At 41.8% G+C, this 23,575-nt stretch overlaps 1 protein-coding gene across 3 annotated transcripts in view; it reads left to right on the top strand.

Annotated features, from left to right (window-relative positions):
- Positions 1 to 11,039: 11,039 nt before the first annotated feature.
- LOC144526485 (epidermal retinol dehydrogenase 2-like) overlaps positions 11,040 to 23,575 on the top strand; it is a 30,688-nt gene continuing 18,152 nt past the window's right edge. Inside the window, exons 1-5 of one of the 3 annotated variants that reach the window (XM_078263991.1) lie at positions 11,040 to 11,380; positions 11,535 to 11,595; positions 13,270 to 13,597; positions 16,332 to 16,463; positions 21,115 to 21,214. In XM_078263991.1, coding sequence (XP_078120117.1) covers positions 13,277 to 13,597; positions 16,332 to 16,463; positions 21,115 to 21,214 — 553 coding nt within the window. In that variant the 5' untranslated portion in view covers positions 11,040 to 11,380; positions 11,535 to 11,595; positions 13,270 to 13,276. The remainder of the gene's footprint in view (positions 11,381 to 11,534; positions 11,596 to 13,269; positions 13,598 to 16,331; positions 16,464 to 21,114; positions 21,215 to 23,575) is intronic. The other 2 variants (XM_078263990.1, XM_078263992.1) reach the window with 2 other exon arrangements.

Raw genomic sequence — 23,575 nt, 5'->3', positions numbered from 1 at the left:
AAAGTCTAACGTTAGCTTCACTGAAATGTCAGGTGCAGGCAGGCAATGAGCTGTCTCCGATTCTCCTCCATTAGTTGTAGCTCCTCGTCCGTATATTCAGGCTCAAATAGGTGCGGGTGACCTTCGAAATTGATACACTCATCGTCGCCTTCGATGTTAACCTCAAACTATGCCATTTTATTGATCTGTTCTTCTGTTGTCTTGCTTCTTGCTCCTTCTTCACTACTTTACCAGTATCCTCTTCTGGCAATAGATGTCTTGCTCTGTACGGGATCTTGCGCGATCAGCCGGTGTTGCTGAAAAAGTTTTTTGGTATATCCAAAACGCCTTGTTCCAGGAATGCACTAATATGTTGTTGGTAGTACCAGTTTGCAACAATTATTAGTTAACACTAAGTTGTAAACACTTCGGAAAAAATAATTAAAAACTTTGGATATACCAAAAAATGGTTTTCAGCAACACTGGCTGATCGCGCGAGATCCCGCGAGATCCTGCACAGAGCAAGACATCTATTGCCAGAAGAGGCTACCTGTAAAGTAGTGAAGAAGGAGCAAGAAGCGAGAGAACAGCTTGCTAGCTAGCAGCGGTAGCAGCAGAGAGTAGAAGCCATCAGGCAAAGCGTTATTAAATAAACTCCTGGTGTACTTACAAACTTTCCAATGCCTCGTTTTATGAGTTTATGATATGGGGGGGGGGGGTTGATTTGAGGTCATGGTGCAAAGGACCCTAGGGTGAAATTACTCCGAACCATCCCTTTAAGTTTACTTCCCATTAATTACTTGACGGCATTATACTTTGGCCAACTTCTGACATCTATCATGTCACTTCGGCAACAGAGACGCGACGGCAGACCCACAAGCCTAAAAACACTGACCATGCTGCGGAAAAGATTGCTATAGCTAGCGATAAAGATGGCGCTCCTATCACTGATGCCCTTGCTACCGAAGTGGCGAACATGCACCAGCTACTGAAGCAGATGGATGCGAGCCAGAAGGCAGCCCTGGAAATCAATCAGACAACTACAGCAATAAGCGAGAAACTGGAAGTGTTTCCGGAACGACTAGATAATGATGAGACTTGGATTGCCATGCTTGAGGAAGCTACGGATGCGGCAAGGGCTAACCCTCCTGCTGCAATGTCTGAGCTAGCGAAAATGCAAAAATGGGTGGATGATCTAGAGGCCAGGAGCAGACGTAATAATTTGAGAATTCGTAGTTTTCCTGAAGGATGCAAGGGGAAGAATCCTGTTGAATTTCTGGAAAGGGTGGTACCTGAGCTATTGGAAGTGCACTTCCAATAGCAACAAAATCAGCATCTTCCCAAAATACACCAAAGCGGTAGAAGCGCAGCGTCAGAAGTTTAAGGAATGCAAGAAAAAATTGAACGACCGGCGCATGAAGTTCGCACCTGCCTACCCTGCAACGCTCAGGAATTTTTCTGGCAGCAAATGGGAGCATCACATCAATGACTCGGAAATAGCCTTGGACTGCAGAGTTCCCCTGTTACTTTCATAATTTTCCCTCAGTTTATGAGGGATTTTGGGTTCAGATGATAGCAGTAGCTGGCGCTTTGCGCAACTTAATGTTGGATCAGGATGTCTAGCATAGCAGATGCTTTCTTGATGGGGTTGATGTGTCAAGTACCCTTGAAAGTGAGTGGTTCACGGACATATAATTTAGTGTTTAGAGTGTGAATCGTTTAGCACTCTTGATGGAGTATTTTAACTCCTGTTTTGTTTTTGTGTGCTCCTATTGTGGAGGACGTTGTTTGTATGTTTTGTTGAGTTTTTTGTTGTGGATGAATGGCACAACAATGGGCCTCAGGATCTCGTCACGGTATCTCTGCATTCAAAAAGCCATCAATAAAATGCACCTGTGTTCGTTGTCCATAACATACACCTGCCCATACCATAACCCCACCGCCACCATGGGCCATTCGATCCACAACGTTTACATCAGCATACGCTGATAAGCCATACAGGCTGTCTGCCATCTGCCCTGTACAGTGTAAACCGGGATTCATCCGTGAAGAGAACACCTCTCCAAAGTGCCAGACGCCATCGAATGTGAACATTTGCCCACTCAAGTCGGTTACGACGACGAACTGCGGTCAGGTCGAGACCCCGATCGGGACAACGAGCATGCAGATGAGCTTCCCTGAGATGGTTTCTTACAGTTTGTGCAGAAATTCTTTGGTTATGCAAACCGATTGTTGCAGCAGCTGTCCGAGTGGCTGGTCTCAGACGATCTTGGAGGTGAAGATGCTGGATATTGAGGTCCTAGGCTGGTATGGTTACATGTGGTCTGCGGTTGTGAGGCCAGTTGGATGTACTGCCAAATTCTCTGAAACGCCTTTGGAGACGGCTTATGGTAGAGAAATGAACATTCAATTCACGGGCAACAGCTCTGGTGGACATTCCTGCAGTCAGCATGCCAATTGCACGCTCCCTCAAAACTTGCGACATCTGTGGCATTGTGCTGTGTGATAAAACTGCACATTTTAACCTGCAACTTTTTTTTTTTTTTTTACTGACTGGTTTTCGGACCCCCCCCAATACAGTAAAACTGCACATTTTAGAGAGGCCTTTTATTGTGACCAGCCTAAGGCACATCTGTGCAATAATCATGCTGTCTAATCAGCATCACAACACCTGTGAGGTGGATGGATTATCTCGGCAAAGGAGAAGTGCTCACTAAACCAGATTTAGACAGATTTGTGAACAATATTTGAGAGAAATAGTTCTTTTGTGTACATAGAAAAAGTCTTAGATCTTTGAGTTTAGCTCATAAAAAATGGGGCCAAAAACAAAAGTGTTGCATTTATAATTTAGTTGAGTGTATATGCCCCCAACTTAGATGAGCCCTCTTTCTTTGGCACTATGGAATCCAAAATAGCCGAAATTCAAAAAGGACAGAATTACCCAATTATAATTGGAGGGGATTTTAATTAAGGGACTGTTCGTTATTTATTTCAGGGGCCACCGGAGGAGTTTTGGGATCTTTAGTCAAAATAGACCTGACCCTCAGCGACACATTTTGGATGACCCTCCAATATGATATGGAAAAAAGGGATGACCCTCCCCAACAATTTAGTGATGCCTTCTGTACTGGTTTGCGCTTGGCAAAGACATACAGATTGTTTTTTAACAGCCATGATATATGTGACTAAACTTCTGCATTCTCTTCTTACGCATCACACTCCTCTGTTATGGTGTGGTGGCCATTTCAGTAGATTTACTCACTAACATTGTTGTGGAAACACAACGAGCAATAAGCATGGAAACTAAATGCACACTTCCTGCATTACTGCATTACTTCAAATACTAAGTTACTCATCTAGTAAAATAGTATTCACATGAAATGGTGGTCCATTCCATAAATACCGAACGGTCCCTAAGTATTTGATATGGTTTTAGATGGTAGCCACCACTCTAATTCCAAACAACGCAGATCTGTGGAGATCTTGATAAACATTTGTAAAGACTTGGGCCTGGCTGATGTCTGGAGGTTACTGAATCCTAATGGCAGGGACTATACTTTTTATTCTGCCTGCCACCACATCTATACTAGGATTAACTATTTCCTGATATCTCATTCCCTCATCTCATACGTAAACCTCATGTACCATAGGGTCCATTTTAGTGTCAGATCATGCAGAGGTCGCTCTCTGCATACGGCAGCCAACCAAGATAAACGACTCACGAAGGTGGCGATTAAACGCCTCCTTACTTCAAGATTAAAATTTCAGATCACTATTACAAGACCAGATTACACTGTTTAAGGACACCTATATTCCAACAGCCCCCTCTCCAGGGGTAGCCTGGGAAGCATTGAAGGCTTTTTTGAGAAGATTCATAATTCAGTACGCCTCCCGTAAAAAGAAAGAAAAGGCAGCAGAATGCCTTAATCTGGAAAAAGAAGTTAAGGAGGCAGAAGAGGCTTTTAAAATGAGTATGTCTGAAAACAACTTGCGCAAGCTTTCCCAGCTTAAATACAAATATAACACTGAAAAGTAGAATTCGCACTGTTTAGGGCCAGACAACGGTTCTTCTAAGGAGGTGCTAAGGCTGGGCGTATGCTAGGCAACTACATAAAACAGCAAGCACACTGTGCTATTCCAGCAGTATTTGACCACCAGGGTGTGCTGCACACAAGCCCTGCTGACATCAACAACACTTTCAAAGTGTTTATGAGAATCTATACAGCTCTGAATCAGTGGCAGGTAGGGCTGAGACTGAGGATTTCTACAGAACTTAGACCTCCCAACTTTGTCACCTGAACAAAAACAACTACTCAACAGACCAATAACTGCTATGAAAATTCAGGAAGTTATCAGGTCCCTGCCCACAGGCAAGGCACCTGGCCCTGATGGTTTTACGGCCAAATGATATACGTGCTTTGCTCCCGAACTGGTCCCATTGATTCTAGAAATGTTTTTGGATTTTCTTGAAAAGGGTACATTGCCACCTTCACTATTGCAGGCCCTCATTACATTTATACAGAAGACGGATAAGAAACCCACAGATTGTTGCAGCTATAGACCAATACCCTTGACTAATTACGATAGCCGTATCTTCTCAAAAATCCTTGCCAGTAGACTGAACAAGGTTGTACCCTCCCTGGTTCACCCCGACCAGTTTGGGTTCATACGCAACCGCCACTCCTCAGATAACCTACATCGTCTGATAGACATAATGTGGGTGGTCAGGGATGATGCAACTCCAACTGCAGCCCTGTTGCTGGACGCTGAAAAGGCCTTTGACAGGGTCGAGTGGGAGTATTTATTTCTGGTTCTTGGGTTTTGGGGTTTTTTCTTGGTCTGCTTAATCTATCTACTAATCTAACTAATGACCTCACCTTCCCATATTTTAAACTACACAGAGGAACCCAGGGTGACCCTGCCTCCCCAGCCATCTTTGCCTTAGCTCTAGAGCCGCTGGCGGCCGCCATTTGCTTAGACCCTAATTTCATGGCATACGTGTGGGACACATGACACATAAGTTGATGTTATATGCAGACGACATTTTGACCTTTGTTAGTCGCCCTGAGACCTCCATGCCAGCGCTGCTATCCTTGATCAGCTCTTTTGTCAAAATCTCAGGATATAAGATAAATTGGTCCAAGTGTGAAGCCCTGGCATTAACGACATACTGTCCAAAAACGCTATTCCAATCAGGCAACTTTAGGTGGCCAGCTCAAGGCATTAGATATCTTGGGATACTGTTTCCATCTAACCTGTCAGATATTATGAAAGTAAATATAGAGCCATTACTTGAAAAATTTAAATTAGACTTGGGCTAAGGCTAATGTTTTAAAGATGAGTGTAGCCCCTAAATTCAATTATATCTTGCAGTCCCTCCCAGTGAATGTTCCTGTGAATCTTTTTTGAAGGTTTGATAAATTATGTAACCTGTTTCTGTGGAATGGGAAGCGACCAAGAATTCACCTTAAAAAACTTCAACAAAAATGTGATCAGGGAGGCTTAGGGATTCCAAACCTATTGCTATACCACTATGCATTTTGTCTAGTACACCTGGCACAGTGGTATCTCCCCTCAGAACGGGCTCCACCATGGCTCACTGCAGAAGCTCATTACTGCCCTGATCTCCCTTTGGCTGCACGTCTTACCGCCACGCTTTCCCCTGTTGTGCAGGATCATCCTGTTCTCTCATGTCTTAAGGGAGAAAAATTGCAAAAATTTTACATTTTGACCCCTTCTTAAATATATCATCTAGCATATGGTACAATCCTAGCATGAACATTGGGAAATCTTCTTTCTGTTGGAAAGAATGGGCACAAAGAGGCATTTTAACACTAGGCAACCTTCATGAAGGAAAAGACCTCAAAACTTTCAATGATTTACAGGCGGAATTTGTTGTGGTCGTGGATATTTCTGTTGTCTGTTTATAGTTCTGTTGCTTGTTTGTATATTCCTGTTTCTGTTCCTGTTTTGTATATTGAGTTTGTATCATTCTGAGGATTGTTTGTTTCGGTTTATCCTGTTTTGACTGCAGTATGCTGTGCATTGTGTATATTTCTGTTTCCTGTTTTATTTTGACTGTTTTCTGTCTTGTCTTGTCTTGTCGTGTTTAGTTTTACTTCCTGTGTTTTCCCGCCTTGTCTGATTGTCCTGCCCCGCCCTAATGCGTTTCACCTGTTGTATCACCTGTCCCTTATTTGCTCATTACCTCATGTATTTAGCCTCTGTGTTCCCTTTGTCTCGTGTCAGCTCATTTGTGTCCTTGCCTGGTTAGTTTGTGTGTGTTGGTGTGCTTTTCCCCGTGTCAGTTCTGTAGTTCCTGTTTTTTTTTGTACCTTTCTGTTTTTTTGGATTCCCTTTTACTCCTTTCTGGAATATTTTTTTTGCCTGCTGAAGCCTCAGGACTCCCTTGATTTATTTTTGTGTTTTTGTTTCAATAAATCCTCGAGTTCAAACCTTCTGCCTGCCTGCTCAGAAATACGGCACTGTGTCTTCATTAAAGAAGGTTTGGGACAGAGACCTTGAAATTACGTTAACAGATAAAGAATGGACCAATATAATTTGCAACTTAAAGAAAATGGCACATGATCTTCGCACTAGACTTATTCAGTTTAAGATACTCCATAGAATGTACTGGACTTCCTCTAAACTGTATAGGCTTAAGCTCACTGCTAACCCAGGGTGCTGGAAGTGCTCAGATGACGGCACATTAACCCATATGTTGTGGTACTGCCCAAAAGTGCAGAAAAATGTGAGCCTAGGGGTTCCCTTTTGCAGTTGTTTATCCCTATTGGGAGACCCATCTACACTAAAAGATGGTATTGCTTCAGTCAATGCAGAATGGGTCCAGACAGCTATCATGATTGGAAGGAAACTGCTAGGCCAACAGTGGAAGTCAGCTCATCCCCCATCAATCACGGATTGGTACAATGCTCTGACTACAGTTGCTGCATACGAACGAGTATCCTTCACCCTGCTGGATAGGTTAGATTGGTATTACTTTAAGTGGCAAAAGTTTCTTCAGTATATAAATGACCTTCGGTGATGAACTACAGGCTCAGCCCCCTCTTTCTACACATTACAAGAGCTCTCTGGTTCACATTTCTGGCGCAGCCTCCTCCATATGGTTTTATTTTTTGTATTATTATTTTGTTGTTGTTACAGTGGTCTTGTCTGGTGTCTGTATGAGCATATATTTTGTATGCATGCACTGATGCATGAGTTGCCCTATGTTTGTTTAGTTGTGTGAGGAATATTTTCATGCTTCTTATTCGTCACTGGTAACCTGCACTAATGTTTAAAACCAATAAAAAGTTTCCAATCGAGAAGAAACTTCACCAACTCAGATTTTGAATCTCCCAATTGTTCCCATGAACTTTGAGATTCTGCTTTAATCCAAAAAGTTTTCAATCAGATCTTTGACTCATTGTTTGACCTGAACGTGCTCGATGAGGGAACCATGACGTTTCCAAAATGAGGCTTTTGGGCCAGAGGTCTGATCCAAGGATAAAGTTATTGAGAGCTAAATTGCTTTATAACTAGTCAATGTGAGTGTTAGTGGTATCAACTGAAATGTTGTTCCTCGTTAACCATCTGGAAACTAACCAGTAGTCAATTCTGGCCTGGACAATCTAAGTCGGTATTTTGAATATTCCCACTGAAACTGTACTTTTAGATTCCTACACCAGCTGAGTGTTCTGATCCATGTGCTAACCAGATGTTATCCCCCCACTGTGACCTCCAAATGTTGTTGGCTGTTGAAAGACATTCTTGAAAAAAAGCAAAAATCTGTCTTATTCTTCTTTGCAAACAAAAACAAAGCCTTGCGCTAAACACTATTTTCAAGACCCCTGGCATTAAGAGACATTAAAGACAAAGACATAAAACAATATCAGGTACAGTATATCCTGAAAACCTGGAAAAATACACAAGATTCTTTCTAAACACTCAGTTAGAAAGTAAACTTCACCTTACCTTTTAAGAGGCTAAAGGAACTTTGCTAAAGTATTATTTTTTTACATAACCTTAACAATTGCACATCTTATTTAGATTTAGTCACTCATTGCTGCAACTTTTGGAGGATAAATAACATTAGTTGACTATTTCAAACAGGGAACAGTCACATTTTAAACATACACAGTGTAAAACAAAGTGAATGTCAGCATTTTAAATAGCAATTAAAACAAAAGTGGGCAGTAATATACTGATCATAACCTTCAAATGTTCAACCAGAAGTTCCACCTTCACATCTCCAACTCTTTACCATCTATGTATGCTCTGGTCCCTTTAAAGTATGCTGGCTTCTCCTCCTTTCTCACCTTCTCCACCGCTGGCCATAGACAACTCCTTGCTTCTCTGTCGATAGTTCTGAGATCCTCCTTGAAGTAGTATCGCTGACTTTTCAGAAAGTCGTTCTTCCTGGCATGCCTTCATGTCAGATCTCTAGCAGATCTCAAAACAAACCTGATGATTAACACGCTGTGGTTTCACAATTTTTATCTTTTGCTGCATTAAGGCGACTAAGCCGGTGCACAACGTCCACCGCTGCTGCCACCTCATCCTTTGACTGTTGCTATAACATTCTCTGTTGGATTTTCAGCTACACCACGTAAACGCAGACACCACCGTCAACTGTATCGTTCTTGCTCGTTAAAGCAACACTATGTAACTTTTCCCACTTCGGTCCCCCTACAGGTTGTCTCATTGGAACTACAGCTGCAGCTAAAAGTTACATAGTGTTGCTTTAACTCTTCCTTCCAGATCCGCCATCTTTTTCTTTTAATTCTGCATTTCCCATCTTCAACTTGTTCCTTTCTCTTTCCAGATTCATGACATCTTTGTGGATGGAGTTAAGAGCCTCAGACATACTCACAATTTCTGCAGAGTTTTGCAGAGTCTGCTCTTTAACGCTGCGTACGCGTAGACAAGCAGCGTCGCCGCGAACGGCATTATGCTGTTCGCGTCGCCGATTGGACTGGATTTTAATTAGGTTAACATCACGGCAGAAAAAGTGGCAGCGGCACCATCGTAAATGGTATGTTATCTTTAAACCAAGCACGTCACGTCACTATGCCAATGAGAGATAACAATGACGTCGGATCAGCCCGCTAATTCCACACCACAACAAGTGAGCCAGTTAGTTCAGCATGATATACTGCCCCGACGTTCATGTCCTGAATTGCATCTTCACGGGACGCGTAGCGTTAATTTCTGAAGACGTGCACAACCTATGCTCCAAAGTAATGCAAGATACGCGTGGCAGCCATCTTACACACGCGAACCCGTAGTTAAATGCAAGTATATCGGCGTCTTTTGTTTCATTCTCACGTTAAATGTGACACGTTCAAGGAGACAGACAGACTAGTGTTACCTGCTGGGTTAACCTTTAGCAACAGTGTTTTGTTGTTTAACGAGCCTGGTTAGCTTAGTAACAACGTGTCATTACGATATTATATGATATGCATCCACGTGCGGTATATTGATATATTGATATTCAGTTTTACAGAAACAGCCATTAATAAAGTCAAACCTCTTTCCGAAACATTTTATATACATATATATATATATATATATATATATATGGGAAAATGAGACCAAAGAGAGACACTATTATTCTCTGCAACCACAGGTTAAAAAATCCAGAGGAGTTATAATTAGGGCTGTCAGCATTAACGCGTTAATCACGATGCGATTAATGGCCGGGCATAATGCGTTAATTGTTTTTAATCGCATTAATTGCATGTCGGCATTTATTAATTTATTTTACACTTCACTCACTAACAGGCTACTATTTTGACCCTTTGCTGCACCGTTACTTATCATCAAGCTGCGATACTTCCTACTGCTGCAGGCTGCAGGCATGATGGAGAAAGACAGCAGCAACATAATTCTGAATGACGCTTTTCATTTTCCAAAACTCCCGGACGGCTCAGTAGACAAGTCGAAAGCCATGTGCACATTGTGTAAAGCCGAATTAAAATATCACCGAAGCACGTCAAGCTTGAGCTAGCACCTATGAGCTAATTAACGTGACTCAGGTTGATGCTACCTACTAGCATGCTACCCACTCAGGCAAAGCAGTATTTTGGAGAGTGCTACTTGCCGACCTGTGGATGAAACCAAATCCCAAAAAATTACTACAGCTCTTGTGAAATGGGCGGCAACTAACTGCAGACCTGTCAGCATCGTAGATGACTCGGGTCTTAAAGACGTACTACGGTTGGCATGTTCTGACCCGTCTAATACACTGCCGTCGAGGGGGACAGTAGTTTCACTCACACACAGCCTGTATGACACGGAGAAAGCAGCCAAACTGGAACTGCTGCAAGGTGCTGCAAACGCTGTCTCATTAACTGGTGATCACTGGAGTAATCAAAATTATTTAGGAGTTACTGCACACTATATTGACTCTGGTAAGGATAGGAATTTTTAGTTAGGTACTTGGAGGAATTGTGCAATAATGACAGATTCACACATTTTTCTTTTGTTTACAGTAAATAAATACTAAACAAATACAAATCTTAAAGTCAAGTTCGTAAAGTGACTTTCTTTGCATTCATTTGATTCCCAATCAAGATACACTGGTAAGAATTGCTTTCAATTGTTAATATGTGCTTAAAAACGGTTCTGAAATGTAAAATAATAGAATTTTAATCATGTGATAAAATATGCAATTAATCGCGATTAACTATAGAAATCCTAGTTATAATGTGTAGGCTGAGGCCACTGTGTGCTGAATCAGTCCTTATACATCATAGGAAAACATCCTAATGGGCTGTGTGAGCGGGGGAGTTCCAAAAAGCATGTTTTAGTAGAATGTAACAAATATAGGCTAATATAGAAAGGAACATTTTCTATAAGAGATTGTCAGACTTATATTAGGAGTTCTGTCATTTTAATTTAATCTTTATTGGGCCAAAAGACAACCATCACTTCATCATTAGCCTACATGACACAGGGTTAAAGCAAGAACGTAGGTTAAAGTGACTTCCTGAGGAGGGCAGTGATACGCCTAGTGTTGTCTAAACCGCTACCACTTCACACGAGAAGCAGAAGAGAAGCTGCTTTTCCTCTCCCGGGGGCATGTTTACGAATCCTACTATGGCCACGCCGAGGCCCGCCCTTCAATAGCATTCACACACTACTATTAGCCAGGCGTCCATGCTGCAAGTTAACGTAATCCGATTTGTACAGGTCCGATCCCCTGACCAATAGGCTGTCTTAACCTTAACCACTCGAGGTCAATGCCTAACCCCAACCAATCGAGCTGCTTCGTAGGGCGTGGCCATAGTAGGATTCTTAAATCCACCGGGGCTACATAAACAACCGTCGAGCCTCTCCGGGAAAGTATCCCGAACACAGCCAGCCAGACGCGCAGTAACCCCGCTGAACAGACGTCACGGTACGTTCGGCGGCTCCACGAGCTTTAATGTTGCTTTTATTAACTTTAACCTGATAACATACGTTTGGTTGGAGCAGAATATATATATATATATGTGTGTCGTAACCTGTGTATGTGGTGAGCAAAGGTTAAAGCTGATAACGTTAACTTACAGTGGGAGCAGGCAGGGACAGACGAGCTGTTAAACTCACTCGCTCAGTAGGGCTTCTGTCTTGGTAAGTTAGAAGCTCATTTCGATTAAACAGACGCATTATTAAGCGGAGTCCTAAAAAGTCGTTGTCTTTAGTGTATCGCTCAGTATGATAACGTTAACTGGTAATGAACTGTGCTTGTTCTACTCTTCACACAGTTTTGGTTGTAGTCTTACTAGTGCAGTGCCCGTTCAAACGTGTGTTCCGAATCGTTAGGACCGGGGTTGTTTGCTTGCTCTCTGTGGTATAACGTAAAGGGCGCTTTCACATCTATAGTTCGGTGGACTCGGTGCGATTCGGGGATGAAGTTGCAACGTTGTTGCATTTTTTCATTTGGTTCGGTTTGCTTTCGCACTGCACGTTGTCAAACGCAGCAAACATTGTAAACACACGTCACGCGGTCGAGACGGTTGCTTGTTTATTGGACATAATATCCGTAACTCGCCGACACTTCTGGTCTCAGAAATAACGGAGCAACACCACATTTATAACGTCTCGGGTTTCCTGTTTCTGCTTTAGCGTTTCTAATATTTTAGAAGAAGGCGAGCCATGAGCAGCTGACAGACGGCGTGTGAAGGATGGAGAGAGAGCGAGAGAGATGTGATGTGTTGTCAGTAAGCCTGGGCAATATATCAATATTATGTCGACATCGATTTATGAGACTAGATAGCTTCTTCAATTTTGGAAATCTAAATATCGTGATATGACACAATCTTTTATCATGGTTTAAAAGGCTGCATTACAGTAAAGCGATGTCATTTTCTGAATTTACCAGACTGTTCTAGCTGTTCTGTTATTTGCCTTTACCTAACTTTTAGTCATTGTATCCACATTATTGATGAATAATTATCTAAAATGTCATTGTGTACTTTTTTTTTTTTTTTTTTTTTTTTTTTTGTAAAAGCACCAAAAGTCAACCCTACAAAAAATATTGCGAAACAATGTCTGATAATTGTAATGAAATGAGCTGGTTTGACCACTAGACCAGAACACAGGACCTTCTTCCTGTATTTACTTTCTTGCTCCCGTCCCCCAGACATATCCGACCAATAAGAGGGCTGGGCGTTCTTGCCTGATTTGTAATGATGCATTTTGGTACGCTTGGTATAAGTCCGTAAATTGTGCGCAGGGTTGCAATTGCTGGCTAGTAGATGCTCTGTTTTTGGTTCACTTCCTGTATTTGGGTCGGATCGCGTTGTCACCTGAAGTGACCTGAACTCTAGTTCACTTGGAAGAGAACCGAGACCCCCGTTTTCAAGCGGACCAGAGTTAGTTTGTTTGATCCGCACCAGAGTTCGGATAAGGCTTCACAGCAGCCCAAACGAACTGGACTACCCGACCAAACGAGGCAGGTGTGAAAGCAACCTTTAGTGTGTGTGTTGTCGTTCAAAAAACCGAATCTTCCGAGTAAACTGAACCGAATCACTTTCTGAAAAGATCCGTTCATTTCTCAGTTTATTTGAACCTTTTTGGTTGAGCTCATAGCTATTGAAAACCGTTTTTTTTTTTTCTTCAAAATAAAATAGCCTAATTGAAAAAAAAATACAGAAATGAATAAATATGCCTTCAAATCTATGGCAAGAAAACCTACACAAGGCAGACATTGAAAAACTGTCCCAATCACCCTTAACTCACCCCCTTATTACTTGAGTTCACTGTGTATGTTTCTTTCTGTGTCCTCTTTTCCTTCCTTCCTAGTTCCATCATGAATTTCTTCCTGGAAACGATCAAAGTCCTCCTGCTGTCCCTCTGGTACAATGTGGAATCTTTCATCCACATCTTTGTGCCCAAGAAGAAGAAGAACATCGCTGGTGAGGTGGTGCTGCTCACGGGGGCAGGTAGCGGGATCGGCCGCCTCATGGCTCAGGAGTTTGCGGCTCATGGCACTGTGCTGGTGTTGTGGGATATTAACCAGGACGGGATGAAGGAAACGGCTAGACTGGCTAAGCAGAGCGGAGCCAGCAGAGTCCACTACTATCTGTGTGACTGCAGCGACAAGAACGAGGTTTACAGAGTGGCTGACCAGGTAAGGTTCCTTGAAAATCTGAACTACAGGGCACCCATGACACTATTTACAAGTCTATCTGTTCTCCAAGTACCATGCACAGCTTGCTGTACTTGGCTAGCCTCCTTGGTTTATTGCAACCCGTTGTTGTTGGGGTATGCCAGCTGCCAAAAAGTCATTTTGGCCATCATTTGGTATAGGTTAGAAAAACATTGTACTTGTGTCAAGTCAGATAAATCTACTCATTATTTAGTATTTATATATAAACATACAGTATTTTTGGTAAAACCGCTCTGCGCTGGCTGTGCCGTTGTTTTCCTATGGGGAGAGCGGTGGAGACAACTAGGAGGAAGTGCCACCCTCGGCGTGGGGCAGAGCTTGAAGTTGCCCTGACAGTTCAAATAATTTCAACTTTGACCTCGTTGTCGATGACGTGTACCTGTGCTTTGCCGAAGCGCCGGCACTATGCTGTGCGAACTACCTGGCGGCGGTTTTACTTCCGATCACGTGTAGGCGGCTTACTGCTCAGGAAACGGCAGCAATGAATGCAGTTCATATTCAGTATTTGGAACTATTGGTTAACCCACGACTGTTGTATAAACAGACACTTTATAGCCGTCGGCGCTCTGTTGTTACATGGCCCAGGTGTCGTCCTAACACACAGGTGAGTTGGCAACTTAGAATTATGCAAAATAACAGGTCTTTTAATGATTCATTCATCAAACGCAGGAATATCAAACAGTGCAGTGTGTCAGTACCTGGCTGCAGTTCTTTCTGCTAAATAGTGTGGTGATTTAATAAAAAGGTAAAGTAGAAATTAGTTTTATATAGTGCTGTCAGTTAAACGCGTCATTAACGGCGTTAACGCAAACCCATGATAACACAACAGGCTCAAGAAGTCTTTCATACATCAGTCTATCCTGTTGTGGGCTGCCAGTTAAGATCTGGAGGACATCATGAAACATGTGTCTTTGTCATGGCTGTTTTTGTTGTCTAACTTTTGGGTTTTTCATTTTCTGATGCTGATTTTCAGACAGCAGGGCAGCTGGCGGCCCATAAATAATGCCCATGTCATGTTTTTTTTTTGTTTTTTTTAATCTGATAAAATACAATTATAATAATAATAATAATAATAATAATCGGCATTGCGAGTGGAGGCATCAGCCGATTATCTCAAAATGGCATTAATCAGCCTATGACTAGGAAAAACTACTGAGACCACAGCACTGATTCACCAGCTGAAAACCAAATGACTAAACAATGAATAACTCCAATAATCAAAAAGACAAAGAGCTATTAAACAGATTCCTCAGCACACCATGTCTCTACCTGACGAGCTAACTGTCAGATGCTGAGATCCTGTGCTGGGGACAGATGGCTTCCAGCCAACGTTATCTCTGCAAACATCAGTGTAAAATACCTTGTCAGTGTCAGCAGATACCTCGTCTGCCACCAATGTTTACAAGTAAACAGTGTTTCCTTTTAGGATTAGCAGTGGGGGCAGGTCTGTCTGAACAACAACCCATTTGTTATGGACCCCTCCCCGCATCCACAGCTATTCATTCTAGCATCTTTTTGGGCCCTCCTCACATGAGGGCCCTGGGTACTCGGTCCCCTTTTCACTAGAATGGACCCACCACGGTTAAGTTTTTGGTGGAGCTGTTCGTTTAATAGTCAACTCGGAAGAAAGCGAACATTTTGACAATAAACTACATCAACACGACATTATGTGGAGTTAAACTGGACGGGCCCAATAACCTCTGAATAGTTCTACTTGTTGTTAAACAATGCATAGGAATTATATATAGCGAATAATTACATTCTCTTAATGCAGTGTAACTACTTCAGCATGTAAACAATGCACCTAAAATACAAACGTGAGCAAGGGAGTTCAGCAATCGCTATTATATCGAATCAACAGCCACGTGCAAGATGATTAGTGCAAATTGTGGTCTCGTTAGTAATGTAGATCAGTAATAACATAATATACAGGCATAGGCAGTCTATATAAATGCTGAAATGTAGTACAGAGTCAAAATACAGTTAGTGCAAAATAGTGGTCTAGGTAGTGATGTATTCTACATTGTCTTTTTAAAGGGGCTTGCAAATGGTGAAAAAGCAGCAGACATGTTATTGATTGGTCCAAACTAGGATGAACAAATAATCGGTCTGCTTGATAGAGAATGGAATTTCTAGCTTTGTGTTGTGACATTTCACGTGCAATGTAAACAACCCGGGGTCCATGCTAGACACATAATACATAGCCATTACATCACAGACATTATATTTACAAGAGTATATGTAAAATCGCATCAATACACTTATCCACGCCCACATACATACACACGCATGTGTATACCCCCAACATTCACACACATCCATTTTCCACGGATCAAACTAACAGTCACACTCAGTAACTATCACATTTTAAATAACCCCACATTATGAATAACCCACAATCTAAAACATGTTCGCACAGAACAAAGATTTTTTTTTTTTTTGAAAAACAATGATTAAATACGAATACTTGTATAATATATAAGTAGAATTAAGAATAATTATGTAAGTATAAGAATCATACAAGACTTCCCGTATTCAATCTTTCATCTGCATGCCAGATAGATGCCTCTACATATACATTTTTGAAAGATGGAAAAAAAATTATTTTGCATATTTGGGAGCTCTGTCTGCCCCTGGGGATATCTTTTACTAAATAGGATTGCATCATACATGAGACATTCTTTGCTCCATGCAGGTAAAACGAGAGGTGGGTGACGTCAGCATTCTGGTCAACAATGCTGGGATCGTGACAGGAAAGAAGTTCATGGATGCCCCCGATTCCCTGATTGAGAAGACGATGGAGGTCAACACTATGGCTCACTTCTGGGTCAGTCACACACAGCAGGCCACACAGCTGAGCTTTGGATCCATGTCATTTCTTAGGGAGACTTTTTTTCTTGGTTGAACATACAGATTTAGTGGTAGGTCAGTCAATATTGTAGAGTTATTTCCTCCAGTTGTCACCCCATTTAGCATCTCTTCAAAGATAAAGTTCTATCCTTAGGTGTAGAGATGCATCGATCGATCGATCAATCGGTGATCAGCCACGCGTCTAAACGGGCCGGTTGCCGGCTGATTGGCTGATCAGTCTCGTATATCTGACACAGTGGCAGCTGCGGCACACAGTACAGCCAGACACGCATCATCTCCTCTGTGTGGAAGTTCTTCAGCGCCAGTGAAGACATAAAGCAATTGTAACACCTGCAGGTCCAAAACAAGCCGTGGAGGAGCAACCTTAAAAACGTGGACCAACTAACTGAGTTACAGCCACACACACAGTGTTGATAACTGGAGACTACTTCTTGCTAGATTTATATAAATGTATTATATATAAATATAATATATTAGGGGTGGAACGGTACATGTATTGAAACGGTACGGGCGTCTCGGTTCGGTACATGAATTTACATGGAGAATACACGGTATGAAAATAAATAAAACTGTAAAAAACTGAAAATGTGGAACTACTGTTAGACACGCGCAGAGGTGTATAAAGTACTAGAGACCCATACCTGAGTAAAAGTAAAAGTGCTCTATCAAAAAAGTGACTTGAGTAGAAGTGCTCTTTAAGCACAACACTTAAGTAGAAGTACTAAAGTATTCAAAAATTTTTTTGTACTTAAGTATTGCAAGTAGTTTATTTTAAAATGTACTGAAAGTAAAAGTACAAGTATTGTGTTATTTAGTTATTAAAGAAAGCAGTCAAAAGTTTGAATACCATATTGTTTATATTATGTCAAATGTTTAGCCTCAGGCTACAGCCAAAGGAATTAACCAATATTAAATATATTATATTAAAAATAACAAATATTAACAAATACTGAAATAAAATGTACAATTATCACACTGTGCAAGTAAAATGAACATCCTCTCCAGCACAGTAACGATTTAAGCCCCAAAAAACGTATCGCACACTAGCTAGTAACAAGTGTGATGTACAGGAAAGTTGGCAAGCTTCACATCACAGGGTAAAACGGTTAACATTCAGTACTCATTGCAGACTGAAACAACTCAGGAATAGTTTAATCTGCTGCAACAATAGCTAAATAGAGTACAAATTACGTTGTCTCTGACTTCTGAACGGGCGACCGTAATGAAAAGAAATACAACGCGATCTCGGGGATTTCTTACGTAAATTACGTAATTGGCGTACGTAACTAACATACACACACTGTAACCTACACAGTCTCCGTAGCGTGAGGAATTCACAACAGTAACGAGTAACGATGCTGCAGATAAAAAAAATCTATCGGAGTAAAAGTGTTTCATCGAAAACATGTACTCAAGTAAAAGTGGAAGTAGGAGAAAAAAATAATACTCCAGTAGAGTACAGATACAGCCTTTTAGTACTTAAGTAGAGTAGTGAAGTAGTTCTACTTCGTTACTATACAGCTCTGGACATGCGGTTCTTTAGGGACACCTAATCTGTAGCCCTGCCCTTAGCTCTGAATCTCCCAAGCTCCGCCTACATGTCGAGTCAGTCGGTCCAGTGAGTCCACACGAAGCAAACTAGTCCCTTCCATATACAACCAAACACGGACGTAGCTGTATCCCTTCTCGCCTCGACCACAAATGGCCTCCAGGCCCGTTTGCTTCGCTGTTAGCTCCGCCGTTAGCTGTTAGCTGTTAGCTCTGCCATTAGCGGTTAGCTCCGCTATTAGCTGCTAGCTTATCTGTTAAAAACCGTTAGCTGTTTGCTTCGCCGTTAGCGTGTGAAACTAACACCAAAACTCGTCAACTGCTCTGTGTAACCGAAGCTGCTCTTTTAACATCCCTGCTCTGTGAATTCACATATGAGAGCAGCGCTGGTCTCCTATATCACACTAGCTGATTATCTTATTTTGTTTACAAGTTACAGATGGAGTCTGGAGATGATGCAGGGTACTTATTGTTTACTGTTTACATCTTACTTTATACACTTCAAGCTGTTACAGCTAGCTCAGTGGACAGCCTGAGACATGCAAAATAAAAATTGCCTTCTGCATTTTTGTTTTGCTTTTTCCTCCATTGTACCGAACCACCAGTAACCTGGAACCCTTTTTTATTTTTAGAGTTGTTTGAGTGAGAGAAGGTCCTGTAACCTGCTGCAGTTTTGGAGAAAATGTCAATGTTTTTAATTCTGAACATAAAATAGAATTTTTCATAAAAATCTAATATTTTTTGCATTAAAATGCTTAAAGCAACACTAGAAAACTTTTCCCGCTTCGGTCCCCCTACAGGTTGGAAGTGGAATTGCCCATTACATTGCATTATGCGAGTTTGCCAGATTGGGCAGCGCGAGCTTGCCGCAGAGGCCGCAGGTTTGATTCTGCCCTGCGGCTCGTCGCTGCGTGTCATTCCCCTTCTCTCTCTTCTTTCATGTCTAAGCTGTCCTATCAACAATAAAGGCCTACAATGCCAAATAAATCATTTAAAAAAAAAAAAAAAAAAACTATACCATCAGAGCTCGACAGTAACAGTTGCCCTTGGCAACCAGATTGAGTAAATAAATAAACAATAAATATAAAAACAAATCAAAACTGGAAAATCTCAAAATAAGTCAATTGTCTCCGTAAAGTTTAAACACTTAACGTTACGTCCATGCACAACCCAACATTTCAGCTGTTGTGCGACCGCTTTCCACACGCGCGTTTGCCATAAAAACATACAGGCAACTAAATTTTCTGTTGACGTTAACACCGCATGTTAAAATCCACTGCTAATATGGCACCGGTGCCTGGTATCTACCAGGCGGAATAGCAACAAGGATTTCAGTGCCTCATTACGGTGCCACCTAAATGTCTGCGCTGCTCTCTGATGCTCCGAAACAGACGTTACAGGCAACAGAAGTTAAAATGCTGACAGTTAAACGGTGTAAAAGTGTGACTGTATTTCACTGTAGAGGATTCCAACAGCGGGACGTACAAAAGTCTACTGCTAAAGCTATGAGCTAAGAGACACAAACTAGCACTTGGTCACTAACCTGACTCCGCCAGATGGATTGCTTTGTATTTGCTTGGCATATCCATCTGGGAACTTTCCGTTGGAAAACTTTTGGGAAGGGGCGAAAATACTGGTTAGCTGATTGGATAAACCATCTGTCAGTCACTAATCTGACTCCGCCAGATAGCTCGCGAGATCAGGATGGCTAATTTTCTTCACGACTAGCGGAGCCAGTTGATATATCAAACTCTTGCCGAAACCAGTCGGGAGAAGAGCAAAAAAATCTTTTCCTCCGAGAAAAGCCTCCAGTGCCGTTTTTTTGGTCTTCTTTCAATGAAGGAATACTTTCTAATTCGGATAAAAATTGCGCGATAGCTACGCTCATCTCATCCGTGGAAGCCGCCATGTTGTTTAGACTGAACAGTTGTTTAGACTGAACAGTCTAAACAACTGTTGCGTCACACCTAAACCTGCCTCAAAACCAACGCTGATTGGTCGGTCGTTTGGCAAACGGCTACAGATTTTCTCTATCTCAATATGCCAGACTGATCTGCGAGTGGAAAACTGGAGCTCAGGACGGTCTCACGAGGCTACTTAGTCACTGCTGTTGTCGGAAAAACGAAACAGACAGGACTAAATGTTGCGTTTACTTAAAACTGGTAAACCTTGTGGTGCATTCAAAGTTCCATTTGACTCACTCCTCGTTCTAAGAGACTTGGGATAAGAGCGGATAACAGCCCCGGGGACACAGCCACAGCTAGCCCCCAGCCAGAGACTACAGCCACCCTAAACCCAGCCAGAACAAACCCCCAGAGCCGGCAGCTAACCACGCCAACTGCAACAGAACAGACCATATCAGAACCCAGGTGCCCGCGTTTGGCCTGATTGGAGCCGCAACAGCGGGCATCGGGGTCCCCACCGGAGAAGTAAGACTCCCAGCGGCAGGGAGTAATGTTCCACCAAACCCCCTTTCCCCCCCCAGTGCTGAAAACATTCAAGCCAGGGTACTGAAAAACCGCCGATGACCTGAATAAACGTAACGCAAATAAATAGATTAACTCGTCTGTGTATGGATAGGCCTACATTTCAAACGGCAGTGGTGGTTAACAATGAAGACAACTCCCGTGATCCCACGCAACTTCACGACCTCATCAAAAGTCAGTGTATACATCCATGGTTTAATTTGAGAGACCTCTAATGACCTAAAAGAACTAAAATTACATATTGTATGTTAAAAAATACAAAATGTTTGTATGCAGGGCAGATTTTAAAAAAAATCGTAAATCGGCTAAGAAAATTGCAATTGGTGCATCTCTACTTAGGTAACATGACGACAACTATCAAACTTCATGTGCTCATAAAGACAGTGAGATGCAGTTGAAAGCTCTAGAATTTTTGATTTGACCTTTTTTTTTTTTTTTTGGCAAAATAATGAATGCCAACAACTTGCCGTGTATTTAAATGACATACTTTGAAAGTGGTTGCCAATCAAATCCCTGTTTAGGTTTCTATATTTAGTTTGATGGTTTGTGTGTTTTCTGTCTCTTTCTGCTCAGACCTACAAGGCCTTCCTTCCTGCCATGATTGCCAACAATCACGGCCATCTTGTCAGCATTGCTAGTTCTGCTGGACTCATAGGAGTCAATGGATTGGCAGGTGTGTGTTTTCTCCTCCTCATCATATGCATGTCACTAATGTTACAGCATCTTTACAGCAGTTTTTGTTCGTAGAAAAATTCTGGTGAAAATTTTATGATACGTGGCAAGCTAAGATAGACAGTTAGAATGCATACAGACGTTTTTTTTCATTATCTATCTATGTACAATGCAGTAGAGTACACAGAGGAATGGATTGGTGTTTCTCTGGTCCTGGTGGAAAACGGTCATAAGGTGCAGACAACAGGATCCAAAAACATTTTGTGTTTTGTTAAAAACAAGAAACTAAAATTGTTAATCACAAAAACGGGTAAAGAACATGCATGCTTAGAGTCAGGGCCGATCATAGAAAAGTCCTCCTGGTGGTCTTTAAACCAGTAGAAGTGTCGTCTGCCTCAATGAAATATTCACACGGATGCAAACAAAAACACCCAATTAACAAAACACAAATGACATGAACCAGGTCTCTTAAGCCCTGCTGTTTGTGTTCAAAACTGCATTTAAAGTTTTAGCATTTTGATCATGCTGGGTTTAAGGAGAAGACTGACTCTCTTCTCCACAGATATTTTACATAATACTGTAGAATACCATACAAGATATGGGAAACGATTAACCCTTGTGTTGTATTCTGGTCAAATTTGGCTGTTTTTTAAAATCTTAAAGTGCTCATATTATGCTCATTTTCAGGTCCATAATTGTGTTTAGAGGTTGTACCAGAATAGCTTTATGTGGTTTAATTTTCAAAAAACACTATATTTTAGTTGTACTGCACATTGCTGCAGCTCCTCTTTTCACCCTGTGTGTTGAGCTCTCTGTTTTAGCTACCGAGTGAGGCATCACACTTCTGTTCCATCTTTGTTGGGAGTCGCACATGCTCAGTACCTAGGTTAGGACTACTAGCCAGTCAGAAGCAGAGTATGAGGGAGTGCCATGCTAGCAGCTAGGCGAGCATTATAACGTGTGTTACAAAGTGACGCACATTTGTCATGGAAGTAAAGGCTGGACTACAATAGAGCTGTTTGGAGCAGTTTGTGAACAGTGTTTTCTCTGTGAGATGGTAAGTCCCTTTGGGGTGGACTTTGGGCTTTTTCACTTTGTAAACCTATAATGTGCACAAAAAGATATATAACACAATAAAGGAAAGGGGGGAAAAAAGCCAAAAAACAATATGAGCACTTTAATATTATATTTGTTTGTTTTTTTTCACCTGATTGCTTGAAGGCCAATGAGAGGAACATTTTAAAACGCTTAGTCTGGTAATAAAGCACGGAAGAAATGCCGTCCATTTTTCCCTTTCCCAGAATAGATAGGTGGTTTAGCCAGACCACACTCCAGTGCTGACAAAGGGCTGTGGAGAGAAGTCTGGCATGCTCTCACTTTGAACTAATATAAGCAGTATTTTCAAAGTCACACTTTTTCGTATTCAGCATACTATACTTTAGCAACAATAATATCTAAGGAGAATGTATTTCATGATTGTACCTTTTTTAAAAATAACTAGTAAATAAGTCTATAGTCTTGCTGGAATTTATGCAAAGACATGACCTTACCCATTGTAATGAACTGTTTGGGCGTGCGTGGCATGTTAGTTTGTTTGCCATTGTGTTGTCCAGTGTGATTCAAGGCCCTGTCGGCGGTCGGTCCAAGTCAATCCATCTGATTGGCTGTTCAGCTTGAAAACGGTAGTGAGGAAAGCAAACAAAGGACAGTGCACACACGAGGCTCCTTGTGTTTTTCATCTCATCTGATCAATCCAACACACACATTGCTGTCAAAACAAGCCAATAATTAGGTTTGAACATTAGAATAAAAATGTTTGCACATTATGTCCATAAGATACGTACGAGTGTAGGTATATTTATTCCAACAAGAACATGGCTTTTAAAAGAACTCTACATACCTACACATTACAAAATAAACTGATGTTAATAAACTATTATCCTATACCGTGATATTTAATATAAAGTCCGTAATAGACTTCTCTCTCTCTCTCTACACCCTCTGCACTGCTAAACAATTAGCCCCCTGGCAAGCAAGCTAGCTTACCAGCTAGCCGGACGGCCTCTATTGGCGCTTACCCACTGCTAGTACCAGCTCTGCTCGACTCGGCCGCGGTGCCCCATCCTCCGTTTTCCGTTGCAGACTTAGTACTGCCTCATGCGTGAGGCGAGCGTGGCTGGTCGTCATAGCGCCGCCGCAGAAGACTGCCGTGACCTAACGCGGCACACTCGCAGAACGTCGAAGGTGTGTTGTTTTTGACTCTCGGCATGTGGCTGTTGCCACAGCCAGAAGACAAGTTTTGTTTCAAAAGAAGCTGGAGACAGCAAAAAAAAACAACAACAAAAAAACACCGCTGGCTAAA

Source organism: Sander vitreus, chromosome 12 (assembly GCF_031162955.1).
Source record: "Sander vitreus isolate 19-12246 chromosome 12, sanVit1, whole genome shotgun sequence".
Taxonomy (NCBI): Eukaryota; Metazoa; Chordata; class Actinopteri; order Perciformes; family Percidae; genus Sander; species Sander vitreus.
Note: the sequence above shows the minus strand (reverse complement) of the source record. Positions and strands in the feature narration are given on the sequence as shown.